The sequence below is a fragment of the Suncus etruscus genome, chromosome 12 (genome assembly GCF_024139225.1).
Source record: "Suncus etruscus isolate mSunEtr1 chromosome 12, mSunEtr1.pri.cur, whole genome shotgun sequence".
Taxonomy (NCBI): Eukaryota; Metazoa; Chordata; class Mammalia; order Eulipotyphla; family Soricidae; genus Suncus; species Suncus etruscus.
In genome coordinates, this window is record NC_064859.1 from 13,743,960 (window position 1) to 13,771,231 (window position 27,272).

General features: G+C 43.3%; 1 protein-coding gene across 1 annotated transcript in view; it reads right to left on the reverse strand.

The window, feature by feature from the left end:
- The window catches only part of LHCGR (luteinizing hormone/choriogonadotropin receptor), a 68,845-nt gene extending 50,087 nt beyond the window's left edge, over positions 1-18,758 (reverse strand). The window contains exon 1 of the mRNA XM_049784352.1: positions 18,601-18,758. Within this exon, the coding sequence (XP_049640309.1) occupies positions 18,601-18,758 (158 nt within the window). The remainder of the gene's footprint in view (positions 1-18,600) is intronic.
- Between the last annotated feature and the right edge of the window lie 8,514 nt (positions 18,759-27,272).

Consider the following 27,272-nt stretch of genomic DNA (forward strand, 5'->3'; position numbering starts at 1 on the left):
CGGCAGCTCCTCCCAGGAACCCACCTGGAGATCCGGAGGAAAGGGGGAGAGGGGGGTCGGGTGACCCAGGTCCGGGCCCCCCTACCCTAGGCTGGGCCAAGACGCCGCTGGCACATGCGGAGGTCTGCCAGCTGCCCGCCCGTGCCGGCTAAAAATCCTGCTCCAGGCTATCATGACAGTCTTAATGAATGAGAGTAGTATGTCTGTCTTGAATACAGGCAGGGGTTGGGAAGGAGGGGGGTATTGTGGTGGGAATGTTGCACTGGTGAAGGGGGGTGTTCTGTTTATGACTGAAGCACAACTACCATCATGCTTATAATCATAGTGTTTAAATAAAGACTTTATTATATTTAATAAGAAAAAGAAATCTGACCATCTAGGGAGAAGAAGACAGGCCAAGCCTCTGCCCTGCCAAAGCCATGCCTGCTGCCTCCATCACCCAGAATTGCTGCTTTGCCTCAGGTTCTGCCTCACCCTCACCACGCCTCTACATTTCTCTTCTGTAACACCAATATGACCAAACTTCCAGTATGCCAATATTTGAGATGATAACTCCAGGGTTTTAGGAGTGAGTGATAACACCCTCCCCCATATCATCCTTCTTCTAGACAACCTGACAGCTGAGAATATGCCCCACAAAAACTGCAATATTCTTCTACAATAACAGTAATAGTGCTTTGTATTTCTGGAAAAGTTCATTTGTTTGATCTTGTCATCCCTATCAGAGCACACCAATTTAACAGAATGGACAGTTAACAACAAGAGATTACTAAACCTGTTATATAACTGACTTCATTGAAGTTACAATAATTTTCACAAATTATCTTGCCACTGTACTACCTCATTTTTCTTTCTTTTTTAATTTCATTATTTTTCTTTTTCATTTTTCTTTCTATTCTATTTTAAATAACTTTGGTCTCACTTACCTGGAAACACAAGTATTATAAACACATGTATACTTGACAACTATGTCAAGTATGTGATGCATTTTATTTAAACAACATTAAAAATGTAAATGGGAGAGGGGCCAGAGCAATAGTATAACAGATAGGGCATTTGATGTGCATATAACTGATCCCTGGCATTCCATATGGTCCCCTGAGCACTACCAGGAGTAATTTCTAAGCACAGACCCAGTCTACCAGGTGGGTGTGGCCCAAGAACAAATAAGCAAAAAAGCAAAAAAAAAAAAAAAAAAAGGAAAATAAAAAACTAGAAACAGAGTTTGGAAACTGAACCCATCTCTGGTCATGCACTTCAGTGAGGAAATAGGACTCATTGGACCCAGTGCGCCCGAGACAGGAAAGGATGTTCATTGCCATGTTCTGTGTCTATTCTATGCACTCTGGTCTCTCTTTCCTTCCTTTATTGGAGCTCAGTATACATGGGTTCTAAGGATTTAGTGACTTTTTTTGGAAGTCTCGTAGAAAAGCCTAGCCAATGGAACCCAACACAACAGAAGCCAAGAACAGAGAGAAAAAAGACAGAGAAGCTTGGTCTGGATTCATGAATGCTGTCCTTGGGCTTAAAGGGGAGTGAAAACTATGCATAAAGCAAAGAGAAACAAAAAGAGGATCAGAGCCTAGAGCAGGGGTCTCAAACTCAATTTACCTGGGGGCCGCAGGAGGCAAAGTCGGAGTGAGGCAGGGCCGCATAAGGGATTTCACAAGAAAAGAGTCCTCAAACGTCATTATTAACAGTTTTAATTATTTCTTCTGAACATGAATAGAACATTGAGTGAAGATCATGAACAGTTCTTCTGAACATGGCATCTTTTGCCTATTCCTTGCTGCCAGAGACTTGACAGCACTTCTTCTCACAAATCTGAACCACATTTGGCTTTAGAGAGAAAGCAGTTGAGACCCTCAGTGTGGCTTGAAGATGATCATCATTAAGTCTAGACCTATAATTTAATTTATTGAAGTTCAATGTGGAGAATAACTTTTCACACAAATGTGCTCCCAAAAAGGCACTTGGTGCGCTTGAACACTCAGGAAAGCTCAGAGAAGCTGGAGGGCAATTCTCTCAAAAATTGCCCATGCATGCTTGCTTTTCCACTAATCTCCCTGAACTTGGCTTTGAGATCAGAGTTGCATTGCAGGTCAATGAGCTCCATTTGAAGCACAGGAGGGGCATCTTGCACATCAAAGGAAAAGGGGTCCACAAATATTTGAAAAGTGGCTCTGTGCTTTTTGAAGTCTGCAAATCTGTGATCAAATTTCTTCTCTAGCTTAAAAATAGCATCAACATATTTCTCACCACTGAATGGTATGTCTGCATCCACAAGTTCCTTGCATGCTGGAAAATGGCAAAGGTTTGCCTGAGAGAGCTGGGATTTCCATAACACAAGTTTTGTGGAGAATGCTCTCACGTTGTCATAGGCAGCACTGATAAGCTGCCCTGGGCCTTGTAACATCTTGTTTAGTACATTCAGCTTATGTGTGATGTCAACAAGAATAGCTAAGTCCATGTGCCATTTGTGATCACTCAACTCAGAAGCAGCATTCCCATCCTTCTCCATGAAGGCTTTCACTTTTTCTCTCAACTCAAAAAATCTTTTCCGGACATTTCCCCTGCTGAGCCAACGTACCTCGGTGAAATAGAGCACATCTCCATATTCTGACTCCATTTCCTCTAAAAAAGCATGGAACCTCCTGTGCTTTAAGCCCCTGGATCTGATTTGGTTGATGCAGTTCACAACAACAGACATCACATTGTCACACAGCAGGCATTTACTGCAAAGGGCCTGCTGATGAATAATGCAGTGAAGAGCAATGGCCTTCTCTACACCTTCCTCTTCAATATTTTTTGAACAAGTGCCACCAGTCTATTTTTCCTCCCTGTCATTGATGGTGCTCCATCAGTTATTATTCCAACAAACCTCTTGCATGGCAAACCTGCATTCTCAATGGCATCACACAAATGCCAAAATATCTCATTAGCGGTGGTTTGGCCATGCATTGGAATTATTGTGAGCAACTCCTATGTCAATTCAAAATTGCAATCAACACCACGGACATAAATTGTGAGCTGCACAGTGTCTGTTATATCTGTGCCCTCGTCAAGAGCAACTGAGTATGCATCAAAACATTTGGCTTTCTCACACAGTTGATGATACATGTCACTTGACATGTCAGAAATGCATTCTGCCAAAGTGTTGGCAGAAAGGCTGATTTTGCTAAACTGACCTTTTTTTTCTGGGCACATAATACTTGCAGCCTGTAACATGCATTTTTCAACAAACTCTCCTTCTGTGAATGGTTTCCCTGCCTTAGCAATGTAACTAGCTTCGACTGATGCAACATTCTCTTTGGTTGCTTTCTTGAAGAAATCTTGTTGTCTCATTATACATGCTTTAAGATTGGCAACCCGCTTGGCTCTCTCAAATCCTTGATATTTTGCACATTTCTCAGCATGTTTAGTTGAATAATGGCTTTTCAAGTTGTATTTCTTGTACACTGCAACTTTTTCTGAGCAAATAAGACATGTGGGGATGCCCCTGTGCTCAACAAAGAAATACTGCGTCTCCCACTTTTCCTGAAATTGTCTGTGCTCATCATCAATCTTTTTTTTCACTTCAGGCTTTGATGAAGTCATGATGAAGGTTTGAAGACAAAATCTAATAGCAAAAAAATCGCATTAAATATTTGCATACCCCGAAAGGAACTGCTCGGGGTATGCGAATATTTAATGCGATTTTTTTCTTACTAATGTGATTTTTATTGCGATTATTTTATTGCGATTATTCGGTAAACGAATAATCGCGAATACTGCGATATTTGAAGGCCAGCTGCAGGCCACAAAATGTATGGAGGGCCGAAAACAGCCCATGGGCCACGAGTTTGAGACCCCTGGCCTAGAACCTGAGAGTGGACCTTAAGCAAAGAACAGCATTTTAAATGATGAATAAGACCAGGATCTGGGTCAAGTGTGTGGAGAGAAATGGCTGTGAAGACAGGTCTGTCAGTAAGGCACTGCTGAGATTTGCTTTATTTTCATTATCTTTCACATCAATTTAAACCTTGATCTTTTTGTGAAACTATCACCCAACATAAAGTGATTCCATAAATTAATGCCTGGTCCTAAATTACCTGACCTTCTTTGACTTTCTATGACTATTTTAGCGAGTACTTAAATTAGATGACTAAGGTTGTCTTGAGTTTTACCAGTTTTAGAAACTTCATTTACTGACACTTTCTTCCCCAATGTCCCCTAGGATCTTCAGTAAAGAATAAAAACTCAAGTAGAGGCTGTCTCTAACCTGTAGGATTGTGCCAAGCACTCACCCCACATCTCGTGATTAGTGATGGTTGATGCTCTGAGTCTTTCTGCATTGCCTACCCTGGACCCCACAGTGTTTGGACAGCAGAGTTTCCTATTATCTCCCTACTGTCTCCACAACTCCCCTTGAAACACACACTTTGGGGTTTGTTTCTCTTTGATTTCCTATCCTGGAGCCTGTGGAAATCCCCAAGGTTATCTTGGAGGGCTCTTTAATGACCTACCTTCTTCCTGGATCATCAGATAATGATTCTTAGAGGTCCCCGTGAGCCCCCAAACATTTGCATTTGTAGTTGCTTTGTGATAAGATCAGTCTAGTATCTCTCTTTGCTGGCTTCTGACTTTCAATCTAGGCCTCGGGGCATCTACCTCCTGGCACCACACCTGGAAACCCTGGTTACTCGGGTTAGTTCCTTTAGTAGATATCTGGTGAGTTACCCCAATTCGCTTATACAACTGAGGTGCTCATTCCATCAGCTGCTGAGATAATGGCTGGCTGAAGTGCTCAGCTGAATTGCTCTCTGGAATGATTCTCATTCTAAAATGCTTACTTCAATTTAGACTCACCTGGTCATCCCTGGACACCTACATCCTGTGATAGGTCAGTGGGCAGAACATTTTATCAATAGGTGGGATCATTCCAAAGGGACAGCCCACCAATTACAACCTTCCAAATACCGTTTCAGCCAGGCCCTGATTCAGTCTCTTCCCTAACCCAGCCCAATGGCAAAGTACCCAGCACACTTAAGGTTGGAGTCCAGGACTGGGAGATTTTGCTTTCAGGTCACAAGCAGAAAAGCACAGTCATCCTGAAGAGGATGCCACTTTGTCTCCTTTCCCCAACTCTTTCCAATATCTCAAGTTCTTGAGGGTGGCCCTCTATTCCTATTTCCCCCACGTTTCACAACAAAGATGACCTTCAAATGAGCCCATGTGTGCTGCTCACTGGCTTGCTCTGGAAAAACATTAGCTGGAGTATCTCAGCTGAGGTTCTCCTTCAAGGAAACCCAAGATATGGAAAGAAGCCTATCAATTTGGGGAGATATTTATATTATCCTGGGGTTTCTTGCTCTAAGAAGGAATCCATGAAGTACCATTGAATAGTAAACTACTTAGGTAAAAGGAAATTAGGGTTAAAACGATCAATTTATTATTTATTTATTTGTTTATTTATTTATTCATTTAGGTTTTGGGACCACATTTAGAAATTACTCCCAGCTTTTCACTCAGGAATCACTCCTGAAAGTGCTGATGGGGACATTATGGGGTGTTAGGGATTGATCCCACATGCAAGGCAACCACCTTACCTGCTGTCCTATCACTCTGTCTGCAGATTCTGTGTATCAAAAATAAGCACTGCATGAAGTCACTTATAATGCAAGGCCCCTGCTTCTTTACTGGGGTAAGATGGGGCCCAGTCCAGGGCCACTTCCTAAAAACTTCAGGTTAAACAGGATCAGATGGCACTGCATGCCAGGAAGAAATCTAGCATCAGTCTTATCTAGCATCCTTCACTCCTGGGTGACATCATGGATAACCTGATCAGAGTTTTCCATTTTCTTCTACCTAACAAAAATGAAACGTTTTTCTTTACTTCTCTCTAATTGCTGAAAGAAATTATCTGTATTCCACATTTCAGATTCATCCATCTTTCACAAATGATTAGTTGATTGCTAATTGAAAAACACTCCCATTTTTAAACTCCCTTTGTGTTTTAACACACTAACAGAATTATAAAAAGGAAAAGGTAAGACATTGGAGAGGATCCAAGCTTGTTTGCCTGATAAATTCATTGTACTGGAAAGAGAAAGCACTACTTTAAGTTCAACAGAACCTCAGTATCTTTATATTTATTACATAGGTCTTGTTCTACAGTTAATTGAGACTTTTAAATTTCTTTTTTATGCATTCTTTATTAAAAGCTGCTCAGTAATTGTAATAATACTGAAGACACAGTACAGCAGATAGGACTATGCCTTGCACACAGCCAACCCAGGTTTGATCAGCATTCTATATGGTCCACTGAGCCCACTAGGAGTAATTCCTGAGTATATTCAGGAGTAAATCTGAGCACTGCTGAGTGTGGCCTGAAAAACTAAACAAAAACTAAACAAACAATAAAGCCACTTGTTTTCATCTTGAAATGAATGAATATAGTTTTAATTCAAAAAATGTTAAAATTAAAAACATTTAAAAATTCTTTTTTTTTCTTTTATTTTTTGGAGGTCAGTCATACCTGATGGAGCTCAGGATTATTCCTGGATTTGCACTCAGAAATTACTCCTGGTAGTCTTGGGGAACCAAATGGGATGCTGGGGCTTGAACCTGGGTTGGCCTTGTGCAAGGCAAACATCCTACCTGCTCTGCTATTGCTTTGGCCCTAATAATGTGTGTGTGTGTGTGTGTGTGTGTGTGTGAGAGAGAGAGAGAGAGAGAGAGAGAGAGAGAGAGAGAGAGAGAGAGAGAGAGAGAGAGAGAGAGAGAGAGAGAGAGAGAGAGAGATTATTCCATACCTACTGGTGCTCAGGCTCAGGACCTATTCCTGGTTCTGATGCTGCTTGAAGGTCCGTAAGGGGAGCTGGGAATCAAACCTGGGTTGGCTATATACAAGGCAAGAACCCTACGCACTGTACTATCTTCCTGGCTCCAATGACCCAGATTTCCTCTGCATGATTATTTGAGTATTTATTTACTATTTTTATGCTAAATATGTCCGGCTTACTGAGTGCCATGTTATTTTTTTTTTCTGAGTTCACTGGGTCTCTTGCATGTATCCTCTCTATTTCTTTCCCATGACCACTATTCTTGAACTATCCTTGACTATTCTAGAGTCCCTGAGTGGGTTTTCTTTCATCTTACCTTGAGCTTCCCCTGCCTAGTCCAGGTGAATCTTCCTGACAGTTTCAACCTCATCTATTTCTTACTCAGATGTCATCTCTGCCTCTCTTAGGCCTGTCTAATTATTGAGAAACATCTTAGTCTTGTATTTTAGACCATTGGAACAGAGACTAGAATCCCATTCTCCAGCCCTTTCTTCCACTCCTTCCCTCATATCAGCAGATCAAGAGACTTACAGTCACTAATATGCCCCCAGCCATAAGCAGCCATTGAGCTCTTGAGATATGGTTGGGTAAATTGAGATACAAGTGTAAAATATACAGCAGGTGGCAGGAGAAAAGGGTGTTCAGCATCTCATTCATAACTTTTATATTGACTGTATGTTGAAATAATATTTTTGTACATATTGGGTACAAATATAAATCAAATATAATCAGTAAAATACTTGATTAAGTTCCTCTTTGGAACCTTTAAAAATGTGGCAATCAGAAGATGGAATTGATGCATCGACTAATATTTCTACAGAACCACACTTTTCTAGACAAATCAGGCTATGCTGTTTTTCTAAACCTATCTCATATTTTTTTTTAACCTTCTTTTACACCATCTCAACAGTTTACACCATCACCACTTGACTCACCCACCCTTGTTGGCTGATTTATTTTGGTCAAGAGATGCCTTGTGGGAATAACATCACTCACTGTACACACTTCTCCATGCAGAGCAGTCCTCAGAGACAGCGCCTGGTTCAAGTTCCAGCTTCAGGGAACTGGGAGATACCTCACAATGCTGGAGTCTGCCCCTTGCAAGTGTTTAACCCCTGATACTACCTGGGCCAATCATCCCAAGATCCACCAAGCAGCACCTATTGTTGGGACTGAGCACTACTGCACGAGGCTTAAAGTCAACAGGTGTGACCCCGATCATCTGAGTCCTTCTGGAAAGGTCCTCCCAAATGAAACAAATTATATTTTCATTTCACATCAAGAAAATCATTATACTAAGTATCTTGAAGATTATTTGGGGAGGGGGTGTGGGCCACACCTGGTGGCACTCAGAGTTACTCCTGGCTCTGTGCTCAGAAATTACTCCTGGTAGGCTTGGGGAACCATATGGGATGCAGGGATTGAACTTGGGTCATCTACATGCAAGGAAAACACCCTCCCTATTGTGCTATCACTACAGCTCCTCTAAGTAAGACCTTGAAGATTTTTAAGATGAAATAAGATGTTGCTATAATACTAATTCAGCTTCTAGTACAAAAGCTCAGTTAAGTGCTTTTATTATTATTATTATTATTATTATTAATTATTATTATTACTATTGCTATTTTTATTGGCTTAGTGGTCACACCCACCATGCTCAGAGGCTACTCCTGGTGCTGAGGGTGCATATCAGATGCCAGGATGGAATTTAGGTTGGGTGCATGCAGGCAAGGCCTTTCTCGCTGTACTCTCTACCTTAGTTCACGATTGCTGACCAGAAAGATTTAACTTTTCCCCCAGCTATGTCTTATAACACCTTTATTTCCTTGTTAGGATTGAAGGACTTGGAAGGTAGAGTAGGGTGGGTTCAGTAGTTTGAGTTTTGGGGCCACACTTAGTGGATATTCAGGGCTTACTTAAGAGCTCAGGAGACCATATGGGGTGCTGGGCATCAAATCTAGATTAGTTATGTGCAATGCAAGAGCCTTAACCCTGGTACTATCTCTCTGCCCCGTAATTTATTTGTTTTGAGCTGTATCTGCTGGCTCTCAGGGACCAGCCCTGCTTCTGTGCTCAGAGTCATTTCTGGTAAAGCTTGGAGGAATTATATAGGGTGCTAGGGACTGAGCTGGGGTTGGTTACATGCAAGGCAAGAACCTTTCCTGTGATTCCAGAACTCTCCATGGGTCTTACACACAGGATGAGAGAAAGAGAGAGAGAGAGTGAGTGAGTGAGTGAGTGAGAGAGAGAGTGAGTGAGAGAGAGAGAGAGAGAGAGAGAGAGAGAGAGAGAGAGAGAGAGAGAAATTGTTCTTTTTCTTTGGTCTTCTGCATTACCTCCAGACTTTTTACTCATAGCTATGAGCTTTGAACAGAAATTGTAATGAACAGCCAATTTTGAAATATTTCAGCTCTGTAGAGACACCCGACAAGGTCTGTCTTTCTTTGCTCTGAGTTTGGAAAAAGCTCATTCAATTGGAACTCTCTTTCCATTTTGAACAGCTCCTTCTATACCATGCCAGAGCACCCAAGAAATAGAGTGGGAACTAAAACATTTAAGAAGATGCCTTGGATAATAGATTTTCCAAGTCATTTGTGCAATGACTAAATTAAAACTATAAAGCCTCCGTGAAAAAATAATAAAAAATAAATAAATACACAAAAATTCCCCCACAAAGCCCCCCCACAAAGCATCTCAGCTCTTATTTCAAACCCATTTTTTGCAAGGCATGAAGCAAAATAACCCAATCTTTACCCCCTAAACTAGAATTCTTCTGGCAATAATAGAACATGACAAGAATAATTCTGGTAAATAAAACTGCATTTTGAATTCTCCCCAGGGAATGTCGGCATCATCTGTAATGATTTCTCAAAAATATTTTTCTGAAGAGCAGGAGATTAGATGTCTCAGCAGTGATTCTGCAGGCATGCTTCGGGAAATTCATTACAAGTGTCTGTTTCTAGACACCACACACTCTCCCCCTCCCCGTTTTCTTTCTTTTTCTTCTCTTTGTGCCTTCTTTAGTGAATCAGTTAGAACTGGCAGCCGTGGGTTGAGCCCATAATTTCAATTAATCTCAGGATGGGAGAGAAGGGCCTTAAATTATTGGCCCTGAGCCTTCACTTGTCACCAATGACTCTTCTTTAACTTTGGGTGATTCAGTGCTACTTGCCCCTTTCTCTGGTTGTTGTTGGCATCCAGCAGAATATATCCATCTCTGTGTTCTCAACACCCAGTGCTCTTGCCTGGAAGAGACTGCCTCTCCCATCAGATTAGCTCTTTTTTGGGGGTGGGGGTTGGGCCACACACCCGGTGACACTCACGGATTACTCCTGGCTACGAGCTCAGAAATCCCTCCTGGCTTGGGGGACCATATGGGACTCCAGGGAATTGAACCGCGGTCTGTCCTAGGCTAGTGCGGGCAAGGTAGACGCCTTAGCCCTAGTGCCACCGCTCCAACCCCTACAGTAGCTCTTTCTGAATGTAAATCTTGTGCTTGAGATGTGCCCCTGGAGCAGATGCAAGTAAGGTGGGATCGGAGAGATGTTTCTAGATCTCTTGCTGCAGAGAAGCCTGGAGGTGCCAGAGTAGCCCTGCCGGTGCTGGTCTTGCCTCCAGCTTCTGTTAACAAGGTCTTGGTTCCCCCTGGTCATGAATTGCTTCAGGTGTTTGCAGAGATGAGCCATTAGCAAGCCCCAAGGCTTGTGCTGTTGGACAGTGGCAGCAGAATTTTGGGGTGTGTCTCTGCTGTCTGCAGGAAGCCTAGTGTGAAAGTGAAGAGACTGAGTTTAAGGTCACCCTCAGCTCAGTTGTCCCAGCAGAGAGAAGCCTTCCAACCTTCAAGATATATTAATTCATCTTGAATCTCGCCTCCTCTGACTTTGTCCCAGACTTGGCCTAGAACCTTCTAACATCTGGATTTTAGTGGCTTCTGCTTTTCTCTGAATTTTTGAGAACTTCTTGGTTTCCTTTGGCTCAGAGGACACAATTCCCAGAACTGTGCCTGTTCCCAGAACTTTCATTCTTCGGTTCTGGGTAGAGGACAGTCTCACCTGGGATTTCTGGGCAACCAACTGCAGGTGTAGCAAGAACAGTGAGAAGAAGAAAGTTTCCCCCTCCCATCCGCCCCCCCCCCCATTTGGATGCTCAGCTGTGCAAATAGATGGGCCCCAGGACAGAAAGAAATAGAATCAAGTGTTGGAGAGGTTGGTTCCACTGGGTAAGGCACATGTGCTTGTTGAGTTCAGGCAATGTCATTGGAAATACTTATTTATTAGCAGTGTCCTTTGATCTAACACTGGGCTGGAACCAAACCTTTCCAGCAGGCTTGTTCCTCCAAGGAAAGTAATTAGTGTTTCACTGTATAACTTCTATTCTCTGCATGATCAGATTGTTGCAATGATACTTTGCAAGATTGTCCTGCTTTCTATGTACTTTTTTTTTTTTCTGGCCATACCCTGTGAAGCTCAGGGGTTACTCCTCCCTATGCACTCAGAAATCACTCCTGGCTTGGGGGATCATATGGGATGCCGGGAATTGAACCACATTCTGTCCTAGGCTAGTGCTGCCAAGGCAGGTGCCTTAACGCTTGTACCACTGCTCCGGCCCCCTTTCTGTGCACTTTAAAAAAACAGAATCACCTTGAGACACACAGTTGAAAATTGTTCATGATTGAGTGTCAATTATACAATATTTCAACACCTGTACTAGGGCACATTTTTTGTCCCCAATGTCCCCAATTTCCCTACCGCCCTTCCCCCAGTCTGCTTCTATGGCAGGCATTTTTCTTCTCTCTCTCTCTCTCTCTCTCTCTCTCTCTCTCTCTCTCTCACTCAAACACTGTGGTTTACACTATTGTTACTGAAAGGGTACCATGACTATCACTTCTCCTCCCTCCCTCCAGCTCTGAGTTCTTTCCAGTGATCATTCCCAACTCTCATTGTCATAGTGCTCCCTTCTCTGTTCTTTTTTTTTTTTTTTTTTTGGTTTTTGGGTCACACCTGGCAGTGCTCAGGGGTTATTCCTGGCTCCAGGCTCAGAAATTGCTCCTGGCAGGCACAGGGGACCATATGGGGCGCCGGGATTCGAACCGATGACCTCCTGCATGAAAGGCAAACGCCTTACCTCCATGCTATCTCTCCGGCCCCTCCCTTCTCTGTTCTAACTGCACTCCCCCACTCACTCTTTGTGGCAAAGGACTGGCCCCCCCTGGCACTGTCTTTCTTGTCTTTGGGTATTTCAGGTTCTGCATCTCTTCTCCACATCAATCCTATGGAGGCCAGGAACCATCAGATTGTCCAGAAGTTTGACCACTAGCCTGAATTTGTGCAAATGGAAAAAGAGGGGGAAGGAGGGATTTGATTCTGGGCTTTAGTCTTTTTGAGATTTGTCAAGTGGATGAGTTCAGATTAGCTGGGGGCTGTGCTGGGTCCTAGCCTCCACCCCTCAGACTCAGAAATGCTGCCTGCCACAGCTTCTATGGCAGAATGAGGGACTCAGGGGAAACATGACATCTTCGGATCCAATTTAACAGTAGCAAGGAATGAAGCTTCATTCTGAATGTTGAGTTTTATTTCTAACTTTGATTTCCTAAACTTTGGACCATAAAGATGCTGTGGCAGAACAGAGAGAATCTCTGTGAGGGGTTGGGGGGTGGGGTTGGGTAGGGGTCATGCCCCAGTCATACTGGGGCTATGAGTAAAGGAGTAAAGGAAAGCCTTGGAGAGAAGCTGTTAGAACCTCTCACTCAGCAGACAGCATCCCTGGGCCCCTGCCTGGTGTTAGTGGTGGGTGGTGGTGGGTTATTTTCATCCCGGTAGGGAAAAACAGAGCTGGTGGGCAATTTGGGCAAGGTGCATTCAATGTGAGCTTTTGCACCTGGGGCAGAAGCCAGTCTCTTACAGATACAGCAGGGCCCTGCCCAGCTCAGCTGGAGTTCATCTGCTTCTCTGGTCACCAGGGAACAGGCCTGCTTCTGCCTTTGGAAATTGTGTTCTGAAAAGAAGCCTCAATCTAAGATAGGAGAAGCAGCCAAATAGAGGAAATTTAGGGCATACCAAAATGGAGCTGGAACTCACCATTTACCACAAAGTGGCCAGAGAAGAAAGCAAAGCTCCAGGGAGCTGTGGGGAAACCAACTCATAGAGGCTTCCCCAGAGATTTGGGGAAAACTGTCACTTGATTTTTACAGTCCTACTGGGGTTAGAGTTCACTCCCCCCAAGAGAATGGTTTTTGGGCTCCTAAAAGATAGTCCTTTCTTCCAAAGCTGCACTCCCCCCAACCCCCAGTCTGTTTCTAGACTCAGTGGAGTTGAAATTGCCTTTAGAAGACAGAATTAGGGTTGACCCAAGTGCAAATTCAGTTTTTTTTTTTTAGGATACTAGAGAAAAATGAGGGGATGTTTTTTCTTATTTAATGAGTTTGTTTAATTCTAATCCTTTCAATCCAGTTTCCCACCCCTATACCCCACTTACCCCACCCCAGCTGGCCCAACTGCAGGGAAACTGAGGGTCCTTGTCTCAATAGTGTGAGTCCAGACCATGTAGAATTTCTGGTACCCGCGGATGCTGCCCTGGTTCCTATCGCACCATTCCAAGTGTGCTACATGCAGTGTCTACAACACAGTACCCCAGGATCTATAAAGAATCAACCCAGATCCCACTGGTCTGTCTCAATTCATAATGCCTTGGTGTTTGCATGCATTTCTTTCGAATGAGTCCTGGGCTGAGGATTGATTTCTTTTCTCTAATGAATAAAGACAAAGAACAAAATGAAAACCATCTGGCTAGAAACCAGATCTTCCAGACTTGCTCCTCAGAAGCTGATATGGGAGTGTCTCATGATCTGTTCGATCAGATGCAAGGTGGGGTGGATCTTTCAAATCTAGGCAGGGCGGCATGGTGATGCAGCACATAGGACTTTCCCCAGTTTTCATAGGCACCCCCCCCCCATCTCTGCCTTCTTTCAGAGGGAAACTTTTCCATTGACATTGGGGGAAGTCTATTCAAACTCACCTTGGCGCATCTTTTTGGTCTAGGTTCCTCACTTCTGTTTATGAGTCTCCTCACTTTGAATATTGAGTAGCTCAACTCAAGAAACACCTTAACCAAGGGAAATCCTGACATTCCTTCATCCAATAAGACCTCTTCATGTGGTTCTCACTATAATTTTAATATTTAATCTGTTTTTGAATTATTGGACCATACCCAGCTGTACTCAGGGCTTACTCCTAGCTCTGTGCTTAGGGATTACTTTTGGTAGCACTTCGGGGACCCATATGCAGTGCTGGAACTCGAATTGGTATTCCCCTGTGCAAGGCAAGTTCCTTTACCACTGCACCCCAAATAGTTCTCACTTTAGTACAATGTATCGAGGCCAAGGCTGGAGATGGGACTGATTGCTGCCTCCTATAAAAGATTTAACAAATGCCTAGGGAGATTTTGGTAGTAGCTTTTGGAGAACACTGTACTGTTGCCATTTGGTAAGTAGGAACTAAGGATGCTGCTGAAGACTCTTTAAGGTTCAGTGCAAGACAAGATAGTCTTCCCCAATTCAGGATTATCTGACCTCGAGAGTTGGCTGGACTGAAGTTGAAGAACTTTATTCTAGCAGAAAAGGTGTACAGTGAATAGAGGAGCACTTGGCATGGGCATCTCAGAAAAAGTCTTCCTGTTTGGGAGGAAAGGAAGTGGGTGTCACTCCAAACCGAGAGTGCCACCAAATTTCCAACTATCCCAAATGGTTTTGATTGAGTTTATTAGTCAAGAACTACATGTTGAGATTCCTGCTTCCTCACTGTCATTTTTCACAACCTTCTGGGTCTTTTTATTCAACTATTTCTGAAATCTTATATCTTCCCTTAAAAAAAATCCTCCATGGGGTAGGAGCAATAGCATAGTGGGGAGGGTGTTTGCCTTGCATAGAATCTCATATTCTCTGAGAATCTGAGAACCCCAAGGAATTATTATTAAGCTCAGAGCCAGACATAACCCCTGAGCACCACTGGGTGTACCCTCAAACACCCCCCCCCCAATTCTTCCTAGGCAAAGTTGTGAAAAGGAAAGAATATGATCCACTTAGTCTTGGCATCTCAGCAAGGACTTGTTCAAACTGGCCTGATTCTTCCAGGGCTTTTGCTCCTTCTTTATTTCTCATAATCCAACTACTTGATCATGATCTAGGATGCCACTTCCTGGAGATGTCTGTGCACAGTGATTGCTCACTCTAGCTCTAATCTTTGACTTCCTTAGATCATTGTCGCTTCTCTCCCCTTTCACACCTTTCACACCTTATTATGGGTTCTTCAAACTAAAACTACACTATTCCCTTCTCAGTTCTGGTCCTGATCCCTGCTGAAGGTGGCAGAAGAAAGTTGTTCAGGAAAGATGTTCAGAGACTAACATCTCCCTGTGACATTGGGCTGATGAATTCCAAGCACTTTATCCTTCCCACACCTTAAGATCATGTTTTATAATAAAGTAGAAAAGTTCTCTTTCTGTTCAGTAGGCACAACATGCAAAAAAAAAATTGCCATAATTATTATTAGCATTTTCTTCCTAACAGACTCTTCAGAAGCTGTTTCTATATCAAGCAGATCAACCTTTTCTGTTGTCATAGAGACAAAGATCTTTATAGAACCACAGGCTAGGTGAGATTTTTTTTTCTTCCCCCTCTCCCTTCCAGTTGTCTGGAACTAATAAGAAAGGGACAAAAATGCTAAATTGATTACTTTGTTTTACTTTAAAATTTCCCATTAAAATAGGGGAGAAGATAGATGATAGATATACACTTGTATCACATTTTGTATTTTAAAATGTCAGGCATCTATGTTTTTAGTAAAATAAGGAAGCACCAAAAGGATTTGAATGATTGATGCCATTTTCAAATGTGCTAGGCTGGAGATTGTCAATCCTAAGCAATTAAGATTCATCTTCTCTTTCATTTTTCCTTTAAAAATAAAATGGTGAGATTTAGATGGAAGTCTTATGATAGGACTTCGAGAGTCTGAGATGATTAAGACAGAAACCAGCAGCCACTGACTGACTGATGGTGAATCTTGCAGGGCTGGGTCTAGTTCAGCCCTTGGAGCCCAGGGACTCTTCCCTCTGTCTCTGTCCTTAAAGGACACACAGAGCAAATAGTCTCTCTTAGGCCATGTATGCAGTCTCTTCCCCTCACTGGTTCAGTTCTCTCTCTTTTCTAATAAGCATCTGAAGCCTAGCACTTTCTATCTCTAGCACTTTCAACCTGGCACTTATCTCCTTCATCGAGAAGAGGAATTCATCTTTCCTGCCCTGGACCACAATACTGAGAAGAGTTTTCTCCTCCATTTCAGTTTCTTCCTTTTTCTAAATGAACTTACCATCACTCCCAACATTCTGAGACTGATGCTTGCACCCCATTAATCTTACTCCATCTAGTGCGATCCCCCCCGTTGTATAACTGGTCTTTCCTCCAGAGATTTCTTCTCTATCTCTTCAAGATAGACACAAACACACCCAGAAACTCAATCTTTTCCTTCCTTCCTTCCTTCCTTCCTTCCTTCCTTCCTTCCTTCCTTCCTTCCTTCCTTCCTTCCTTCCTTCCTTCCTTCCTTCCTTCCTTCCTTCCTTCCTTCCTCTTCCTCCCTCCTCCCTCCCTCCCTCCCCTCCTCCCTCCCCTCCCTCTCCCTCCTTCCCTCCTTCCTCCTCCTTCCCTCCTTCCTCTCTTCCCTTCCTTCCCTCTTCCTTCCTTCCTTCTTCCTTCCTTCCTTCCTTCCTTCCTTCCGTCCTTCCTTCCTTCCTTCCTTCCTTCCTTCCTTCCTTCCTTCCTTCCTTCCTTCCTTCCTTCCTTCCTTCCTTCCTTCCTTGTTCCTTTCATGTGTGGATGGCTACCAGTGATGCTCAGGGGTTATCCCTGGCTCTGCACTTATCACTCCTGGTGTCACCTCTGGAATTCCAGAGATTGAACCCGGATCAGAATGAGTAACAGAAATGCCCCACTCACTCTACTATGGTTCTGACCCAAACACAGTTTTTTCCTTATCTTTTTTTTATTTCATGTGTCCTTGAATTATGGTAGGAGCTTGTTTTTGATCACAGCTTCTCTTTATGATAAATAGGAATTGTATATATTTGTGTATAAGGTTGGGCAGGGGCATGAAGCAGGGCTGCATATACTATATTTTCATAGTGTATCATCCATGATACAGGTCCGCTTTTGAGTCCCTGTTCATGTTTGGAGTGGTCCCTCTTGGGCAGAGGGGTCCGACACAGTCATTCACCAAACAAGATGGGGGACTTGGCATGGCAGGGCATGACAAAGCAACTCTGACACTGAGCAGGCAGGCTTCACAGACTCACTGAGGCAGATGATCACCTTTAATAGCTGCAACAGAACCTGTACTACAGGGAGCTGGGCCCTTTGGACATCTTTCATAACAGGTCTTCCCATCCTCATCCCTTCCCTGCCCTGCCTTGCCCTGCCCTGCACTCCCTTTCCTTCCTTCCCCTCTCTACCCCTATTCTCCCCTCCCATCCTATCCACACCCCCTTACATAAATGCCTTACATGTGTGAAGCCCTGAGTTTAATCCCTGAAACCGCATTATAGCTCCAGAAGGGCGGGTGCAGTGGCCCTGGTGCTCCATTAACACCCTGGGACTGGAGCATTGAACCATCAGGCCTGCACCACTGGGCCAAGCATCTCCGGTTGGGGCTCCAGGCTCCTTAAGCAATGCTGGGTGTGGTCCTTATAAAAATAAAATAAAAAAGCTTCCCATATTAAACTATACATCAGTGATACTAAAAAATTTGAGGGGATGAGTTGGAGATGCAGCCTAGAGTTGCATACATTTGGAGCTAGCCCTTGCTTCAGAACTGCACCCTTGCATTCTACAAAATGTTTCTAAACTTAAAACTCACATGAAAATTCTGTTGTAATTAAAATTCAATAGAATTTCAAGAAAATACCAAATGATTGTAATCATTGAACCGTGAATTCTTGAACCATAAACGCCGCTTGTTTCATGCCCACATTGTGGTGTGTAACCACATCCATTTCAGACATTTTCGTCGCCTCAAAAAAAAAAAAAAAAAAAAAAACGACATTCATGAGCACTGACCAGAGAGCACTGCCTCATCGACAGCTACTAACCAGGTTTTCACCAGAGCAGAGTCTATAAATGGAGTCTGAAAATGTGCGCCCCGTGGAGATATCCTGGGCTGCTACAGAACTTTTCCCTACTTGCCAAAGTTAGTAAACAATCTCCTCAGCCCAGTTCTGCAAGGCCCCTGGGGTGAAGGTCTGGACATGGGGGTGCGCCATGGGGGATAGGGGGAGCACATCCCTCCCTTAGGCAAGAAGAATCCAAACACAGTAGGGAGACTGGAATAAATTCCGGGCTAGAGCCTGACTCACTAGATTGCAGGTGGGCGCCACTTGGGAAAATTGTGATCAGATCATCCCAGCATCTGAACACCCACAAAGTTCACAGCCCCCAGACCCTGCAGAGAGCTGCGGACTGCAGAGCAGGGCCTTCCTGAGCCCAGGGGGTCAAAACCGTTTCCTCTGGCTTCTGGGGCGTCCCAGGCCCTCTGGGAACTGTACAGTCAGGGTTACTGGGGTGTAGAGTCTGGAGGTGCCAGAAGTCCAGGGGCGCAGCACGAATCCTGCAGCCAAGAAAGCTGCAACTTTTGGTGAGATTTGCTTAGAAACTTTCTCCAAGTTTCCAGGTAAAGGGGCCCAAGGAAGGTGGTCCAGGATGAGCGAGTGAGCGAGCGGGGCGCCGAGTACTCACAGTCGGGGAAGACCTGGCCTCGGGCCGGGGCAACGCAGGGCGCCGTCGGGTGGGCAGAGGCAGGGCTCGGGGCAGGACGCTCCTAGTAGCGTCCCGGGCATCACCACCACCAGCTGCAACGCCAGCAGCCGCGGGAGCGCGGGGTTCAGTCGGCCCATTGCTGGGGAGCCTGAGCGCAGCGGCTGGACTGGGGCTCTGGGCATCCCCAAAGTACCGCCCGCACCCTCTCCCCGCCCCCGAAGGCCGGCCCGCCTCTGTGCTCCCTTCTCCACCCCACCTCCGGTATGGCCTCTCTCCCCACTACTCTGTACTTCCTTTAGGGTGCCAGCCGGCTGGGGGACCCTGGAATGTCACCCTAGCTCTGCGCAGGAGAAGTCTGAGAAGTCATTTCTCAGAAGCTCAGTGCATCTGTCCCAGGCAGGGATTCTGGCCACAACCACACAGAAGCGAAGAACCCGGGGAACTCTGCTCCAAAATCTTCCAAATCTTTCTCCCACCCACCAACTCTGCCAGGAGCCCGCATGCTCCCCAGTTACTATTCTGTTCCTCTCCGTGGTGGCCCATTTACTCCAGAGTAGAGCAATTTAAGCCTGGAATTCTCTCATCTGGAAATGCGCTCTAGACAGGCAGTCTAGAGAGAGCCAACTGGGGTGCAGAGTGACTTTTCTAGATCTCTCTACCTTCAGCAGGTTTAGTCTTCAAGAGAGGTTTACTCAAGGGTTGGAGCTTGTCTTGGATATCTCCAACCCGGGTTCGGGTTTGATCTCCGGCACCCCATATACTCTCCCGAGTACCGCCAAGCGTGACCCCTGAACATCGCTGGGTGTGGCCCCCAAACAAAGACAGATTTTCTGAATTAGTAATAGCTCTAGTCGCATGCAGGGCTGCCCAATGCGAGTCCCACGTAGACGAGACTGTGGCTACTTGCCTTGCCAAAATGTTACATTAAATTCACAAGTGTCACAGTCTGAAAATGATGTCCTGCGAGTAAGTTGACTTTCCCAGACGCTGGTCATCGAGCTCTATTCGAACCCATGACCATCATTACTCATGTTTCCCAACACAAAACCTAAAATTATCGGACCTGCTTATTGAAGGCTGGTAGAGACAGACTTTTCTGGTAACCTGGGAAATGCTTTTCTCCCATCTAGTCTCATCATTCAGTTTCATCAGACCTTTACTCACTTCTTTCAAGGACTCTTCCAGGATTTTGGCAATCCTAGAATTCTAGCTGGAAAGGTGGACTGAAGTCTCAGTCCCTGTAGACAGAAAATTAAAGACAGGCTTTAGGTCCAGTTTCAAGGCATTCATCAGATAGACCCTAGTCTCTAGGAGTCTTTTGTTTTTTTTTTTTTTTTTGGTTTTTGGGCCACACCCGGCGGTGCTCAGGGGTTACTCCTGGCTGTCTGCTCAGAAATAGCTCCTGGCAGGCACGTGGGGACCCTATGGGACACCGGGATTCGAACCAACCACCTTTGGTCCTGGATCGGCTGCTTGCAAGGCAAACGCCGCTGTGCTATCTCTCCAGGCCCAGTCTCTAGGAGTCTTTATATGTGTTTTTAAATTACAGAAAATGATTCGTGTTTATCTTCAATGTACTAGCTCTCTTTCACACACACACACACACACACACACACACACACACACACACACACACACACACACAGCTGGTTTCTATAATACTGTTTCTCTTTCCATTTTAGCTTTATCCTTTTCAGAAACTATGGTCTCTAATTTTAAAATTTTGTTTGATTATTTAGGAGTTTGGGGTCATATCCAGTTACTCTCAAAGGTTCCTGGCTCTGTGCTCAGGGACTACTCCTGGATGTGCATATGTGGTGCCAGAAAATGAGTGAACTATGGAGTTTGCTGATGCAAGGCAAGTGTCTTAATCCTGGTATTGTCTCTCTGGCCTCTGTAATCCTGCTTTTCTTTGGATGCCTTTCTACTAACTACCCTATTATGCTTCTTTATATGTTGTTTCCCTTATCTTGTGTAAGTCCCTCTCCTATATGCCCCCATTTCATTAAGTTAACTCTTGGCTATTCTTTACATCTTGATCCAATATCATTTCCATGGTAGGAGCAAATCCCATAGGCCACAAAAATGACTTTCAGAGGGGCAGGTACTTCGCAGAAGATTGCATCATACTGATGGCCCAAATCCTCCACTTCTGTCCACACCAGTCCTTTCAGTCCATCTGAGCCTGGGCCCGGGCAGCAGAGGAATAAAGACATGAAGGCTTATTTCATGGCCACCATTTGCCACTGAATAACTTTAAGAAAGGTCTCTGAATCAACGTAGGGGAAAAATTGAGGCTGGATCTTTCTAGTTTATAGCCCAGAATGTAGCAGAGCAGTAGAATTTTACATTTGCTCCTCTTATCTGTTCATCTTTGTATTCATCTAAATGTCAGAATGAAGACATGAAACTTGTATTTATCTATTCATTTTAGGGAATGTCCTAAGCTTCTAGCTCATGGTTGATGCTCAGTAATTCTTTGCTGAAATATCAAGATATGAAACTTGCACTTAGGGCTCAAGTTGATATTCAATAAGTCAGTTGAGAGAGTTTAGTAATCTTGTCTGATATATATATATATATATATATATATATATATATATATATATATTTTTTTTTTTTTAGCTACACTGGCTCTTTCTGGATTGTTTTAGCTAACCACACATGACCACTTTGGGTCAGATCTTCTCTTTTCTTGTAAATTCCAGATTTTGGTTTGGAATTTGGTATAGCAGTGGACTTTTCAAATATTTCTCCGATGTAACCTGAATTTCATAGCACATTGAAGGAATAACTCAAGGAAACTGAATGACATTTACTTCAGATCATATGTTTTATGTGGGTTATTGGTTTTACTCTATATAATACTTGTTTTGAGAAACAGTGATTGCTCTGAGCTATTGTTACACCACCTGTAATAAACCATTTGAGTCTGTACTGAGTTATTTTTAGGGACTCTAGTGCAGTAGGAGAAAGGCGAGGCAGTGAGGACACTGGATTGTTCTTCCTGTCTATCACTAAAGACCACCTGTTTTTTTTTTTAATAACAGCAGGAGAGGGATTCATAAACCCCAGTGGCTCAAAAATGTAGAATCCTTGGGGGGGTCTTCCTTCTCTCTGATGCTTAAAAAGGAGTTGGGTTACATACATTCATTTCTTCTTGCTTCTTTTTATGAAGAGCAGTTCATTTGGAAGAAAATTCACAACAGTAATGAGTTTTCATACCATTTTACCACCTCTGACTAATTTCACTTGGATCTTAATGATCATGTTAGTTCTTGAATTGTAACTTTATAATAAATCATATTGAATTGTTGGCTAGCATTACAGAACTTGACTATCATGGAATTTACCTATGCTACTCATTGTGATGTGACCTATTTAGAGTGACTATTCTTAAATCTGAAAGACTTAGATGTCATATAACTGCTTACAACCACCATTGTCACACAACTTCAAAAGAGCTTTACTCCACAGGACAGCAGTGTCTGTTTAACTCATGAAGTGAAGTTTGTGGAATTTACAAGAAGTTTATCTTATTCAGAGATATAAAAATATTTGACATGGCAACTTAGAAATATCAGCAAAACTCTAAAATTCAAGGACGACTTCTCATATCTTAGGATGCACAAGTATCATTTGGGAAACTTTTAAAAATAAGATAACTGGGACATCATCAAAGAAATTTTGATTCAGTTAATAAGGAGTAGATGCTAGAGTACCATATTTTAACAAATATTCCCTTTCCACCCACCCCACACCCCGGTAATTTTTTTTGGGGGGGTTGGGCCACACCCGGTAATGTTCAGGGGTTACTCCTGGCTATGCACTCAGAAATCGCCCCTGGCTTGGAGGAATCGAACTGAGGTCCGTCTTAGGCTAGCACGTGCAAGGCAGATGCCTTACCACTTGTGCCACCACTCTGCCCCCTCCCCAGTAATTTTCATGCACAAACATTCCCTGAGCACGATTTGTGAAATACTAAAATGGAAGTTCTAAAGTGATATTTGTCTTGGGAAGACAAGTATGAATGAAGCCCGAGATTTTTGAGGATTGTGAAAGCAATCTAATGTGCATAAGCTTATGTATCAATTAGAATACAAGAGAGCTAGAGAGAGCCTAAAACTGATCAGTTAGTTGTTATACTGTCCATCCTCCCAGTAGCTACTAGTTTGCTTATTTTATTTTTCAGTAATGGATATTTTCCACTTTCCCCCATCATTTCTCACTAGATTGAAACTCAGTGTCTCTTGATGTCTCACTAAGATAGTGGTGTTGAAGTATAGATTCAAAGAAATAATCTTGAAAAGCCTCAAGTAGAATAGGCAAGATATTCTGATTTTTTTAGAACACATGTACTTGTTGTACCATAGTTGGTACTTTTCAAACAGTGGTTTTATCTTTCCGCAAAAATAGTGGATGTAGGGCAGAGAAAGTACAAAAAGTTTATTAAAAAAAAAAAAAGGTGGGCCCGGAGAGATAGCACAGTGGCGTTTGCCTTGCAAGCAGCCGATCCAGGACCAAAGGTGGTTGGTTCGAATCCCGGTGTCCCATATGGTCCCCCGTGCCTGCCAGGAGCTATTTCTGAGCAGACAGCCAGGAGTAACCCCTGAGCAATGCCGGGTGTGGCCCAAAAACCAAAAAAAAAAAAAAAAAAAAAAAAAAGGTACTATATACCTGTAAGTTATCTACATTGCCACATGGAATTTAAGAAAGAAAATTAAAATAAAAAGGTAAAAATAAATGACCCCTGAAAGTCACACTGTTCTGAAATTTCTGCCAGCTTTTTTGCTTGGTGGGAAACTTCACCTTTCATTTCCCTGTCTGCATAGCAGAGAGAAAGGGGATAGCTGGAAGTTTCCTCCACTACCTCCACTATCCCACAGTTCTTCCTGGAAATGTACCAGGACCAGATCATGCCACTCATTCTTAGAAACTCCTAGAACCTAGGCAGTAGTATCCTGGAGGGCGGAGAACATCTCTGCTTCCTCTGGCTACTGTGTGGATGTGGCAAATTCTTCTCACCCTTCTCTAATCCAGGCTCTCAGGACCACCATGAAAAGATTCCCTTGCTTGCAAAATCTTTGCACAACCCAAGACTTTCTTAGTGGTCCAAGCTGCCTGTTTGGCACTGGGAATATCTGTCACACTGAGTTTTGCTTCTTGTACCTCACTGAACATATGAAGTAAGACAGGGTGTGAGTCAGTCCTCTAGCTGCACTGGAGAGTTTGAGGGAATATCTGGCCAGGGCATCTCTGAAATGGGAGAACAGGCCTGGACCTCCTTTACCAGTGGTGATCCACTCTCCAAGTAAGTCACTTAGGAAGCTGTGCGGGGCAGATTCTCAAGGTCCCTGTGGGAAGATTTTGTTTCTGCCCATTTGGCCTCAGGATAGGGAAAGAGCATTTGCAAAGGGTCTCAGGTTCCTTCCTTCCTTCCTTCCTTCCTTCCTTCCTTCCTTCCTTCCTTCCTTCCTTCCTTCCTTCCTTCCTTCCTTCCTTCCTTCCTTCCTCTCTTTTTCTTTCTTCCTTTCTTTCTCTTCCTTCCTTCCTTCCTTCCTTCCTTCCTTCCTTCCTTCCTTCCTTCCTTCCTTCCTTCCTTCCTTCCTTCCTTCCTTCCTTTCTCTCTCTCTCTCTCTCTCTCTCTCTCTCTCTTTCTTTCTTTCTTCTTTCTTTCTTTCTTTCTTTCTCTTTCTTTCTTTCTTTCTTTCTTTCTTTCTTTCTTTCTTTCTTTCTTTCTTTCTTTCTTTCTTCTTTCTTTCTTTCTTTCTCTCTTTCCTTTCTTTCTTTCTCTTTCTTTCTTTCTTTCTTTCTTTCTTTCTTTCTTTCTTTCTTTCTTTCTTTCTTTCTTTCTTTCTTTCTTTCTTTCTTTCTTTCTTTCTTTCTTTCTTTCTTTCTTTCTTTCTTTCTTTCTTTCTTTCTTTCTTTCTTTCTTTCTTCCTTCCTTCCTTCCTTCCTTCCTTCCTTCCTTCCTTCCTTCCTTCCTTCCTTCCTTCCTTCCTTCCTTCCTTCCTTCCTTCCTTTCTTTCTTTCTTCTTTCTTTCTTTCCTTCCTTTTTCTTTCTTCTTTGTTTCTTTTTCTCATTCTGTCTCTCTTTTTATAAATTATCTTTATAATTGATTTATAATTGATTACAAATATAATCGTAGTTGTATAATTACAGTCATGTAAAGAACACCCCCCTTCCCCAGTGCAGGTTTCCCACCACCAATTTCCCAGATCTACCTACTCCCCACCCCACCCACACCTGTACTCGAGACAGGCTTTCTTTTTCCCTCATTCATTCACATTGTTATGATAGTTTTCAGTGTAGTTATTTCTCTAACTGCACTTATCACTCTATGTGGTGAGCTTCATGTCATGAGCTGCACCTACATGGGAAGATGGGGGAAATAAGGGTTGGGACTGACAGTAAAATATTAGAAATGAGATTTGTAGGGCAGTATCAAGGTCACAATACAAGATGAATGTTATGTATGTATAAAATATATGTATACAATACTATCAATAGGAAAACAAGGAGAAAAATATTCCAGCATACCGGAGCCCTTCTCCCTAGCCTGGGGAGTGCTGGGTGGCTTGGCAGGCCCCTAGCCATCCTTGTCTTTTCCCCCTGACTCCAGGCCTTCCCTGGGTGCCAGCTCAGATGGCTAGAAGTGGGTTCAGGTGGACTCTTAGTGGTCCTCAGGCTTCCCCCCTCCATCAGTACTCCAGGGGGGAGGTGCATGGGGAGGAGGGCGGGCAGACATCTGGCTTCCGGTTTCTCCTTGATTCTGGAGACCAGCTCTTGCCAGGTATAGGGTTTGGGGAGGCCCCATACCGGAGCCCTTCTCTCTGGCCTGGGGAGTGCTGGGAGGCTTGGCAGGCCCCCAGCCATCCCCCTTTTTCTCCCATGGACTTCAGGCCTTCCCTGGGCGCCGGTCTAGGTGGACTCTATAGGGGTCAATAGGCTTTCCCCCCACCTCTCCCTACACTAATGGGAATGCGCTTTGGGAGGAGGTCGGGCCGTTCTAGCACTGGTTTATGTCAGGGTCCTTTCTTGAGGAAGGGACCCAAAGTCACACTCTAAGAAGTAAGCCAAGGTTTACATGTAAGAAAAGTTTATTCTACCTTGAAATTAAAGATGAAAATGGAAAGTGTGTCTACTTATATGTCTTTCCCTCTACTAAATTAGCCAAAGGGAAAGTAATTTAATAGGAACATAAAATGGGGCCTGTTTGATAGTATACCAGGGAGGGTTTAATCCTTGACTTCCATATAGTTTCCCAAGCACTGCCAGTAGAGATCCTTGAGCACAGAGCCAGGAGGAATCTCTGAGTAGTGCAGAGTGTGTCCTCAAAACCCAAAACCAAAGGGACACAAACTAGTAGAGAAATTATTGTAAAACAAATACTCAGACCCTTAATATGATACAGGCCTTTTGGGAGGCAATGTGGACAGTCCCCAGAATAGATTTCTTTGCAGGGTGCTAAAAGTAAGATTTTTCCAAAGAAAGGAATTAAAGCAAGAATGTCACAGATTGGACATCTTTATAGTAGTATCTATATGAGAGACTTGAAATTCTCTAAATAATCACTACATTAGGAAAAATAAAAAAAATTATGCTTTGCTTAATTACTTTATACTTCTTAAAAGTGATCTTTTGGCTCATTTTGAGATATATAGTTAGATACTTTAGTAATATTTGCATTAAGGAATCTAACAATGTAAGTATATTTTTTTTGGGAAAAATAGCTGTTTTTTTTTTTTTTCAAATTGCGTTTCTCTTGTTCTTTCAATTTTGTATTTCTCCTTCTCCACTCAATTTCTTTTTTTCCTCCTCACTATGCTCTGGGTGCTAGAGTGTTCTTGACAACCCCCATATAAACCATTCCATTTCTTCATGAAGTTATTTTAGATACCACAAAAAAGTGATAGATAGCATCCTGTATTTATCCTTCTTCTGGCTTACTTCATTTAATATAATATCTTTCAGTTAAGAATGGATATTTTATGAGGTTTAAAATTCTCTGAATAATCACTATACATAAGTAGCTAACATAAAATAATAGATTTTTTTTTTCATATCCCATCTGCAATCCTGGTGTTTTTCAATTGCGACCTATTTTAACTCTTTCTTGCTGTGTAGTGAGCGACCTTAGATTACCTCCAAATGATACATACTTGTTGCATCATTTTTGAGGCTTAGGAATTTGGTTCTGGAGGGGGCTGAGGAGGGCTGAGAAGGGCTGGGAAGAGGATCTAATCCCCCTGCATCTGGTCTTACAGTAAATGGACGTGTTTTCAATTCTTGTATGTGCCCCTCATCTTCTGCAATAATTTCGGCTCTTAGTCCTAAATTCTCTGGATCTGCTGGTGGAGCTGGCGCCTTGCTTATCCGCATTCCTTGCTGCAAGGCCTTTAGGTCACAGCGCTGACATCAGCAACTGTTCCTCCAGCTGCATCTTATCACCAGAACGTTGGCTGGAATCTTTCACCTGCAATCATGGGTTTATCTGGGTCTTCCAAAAGGCAGATTCCAAGGGGATGTTGAATACTCAAGGATTTTTCAGAGGAGGGAACCTCTGTGAGAGAAACTAGGGATGGAGTCAAAACAGGGCTGAGAGTTGGTTCATATGAAGAGGAGAAGGTTTTCTATTCCTTGAGCAGTT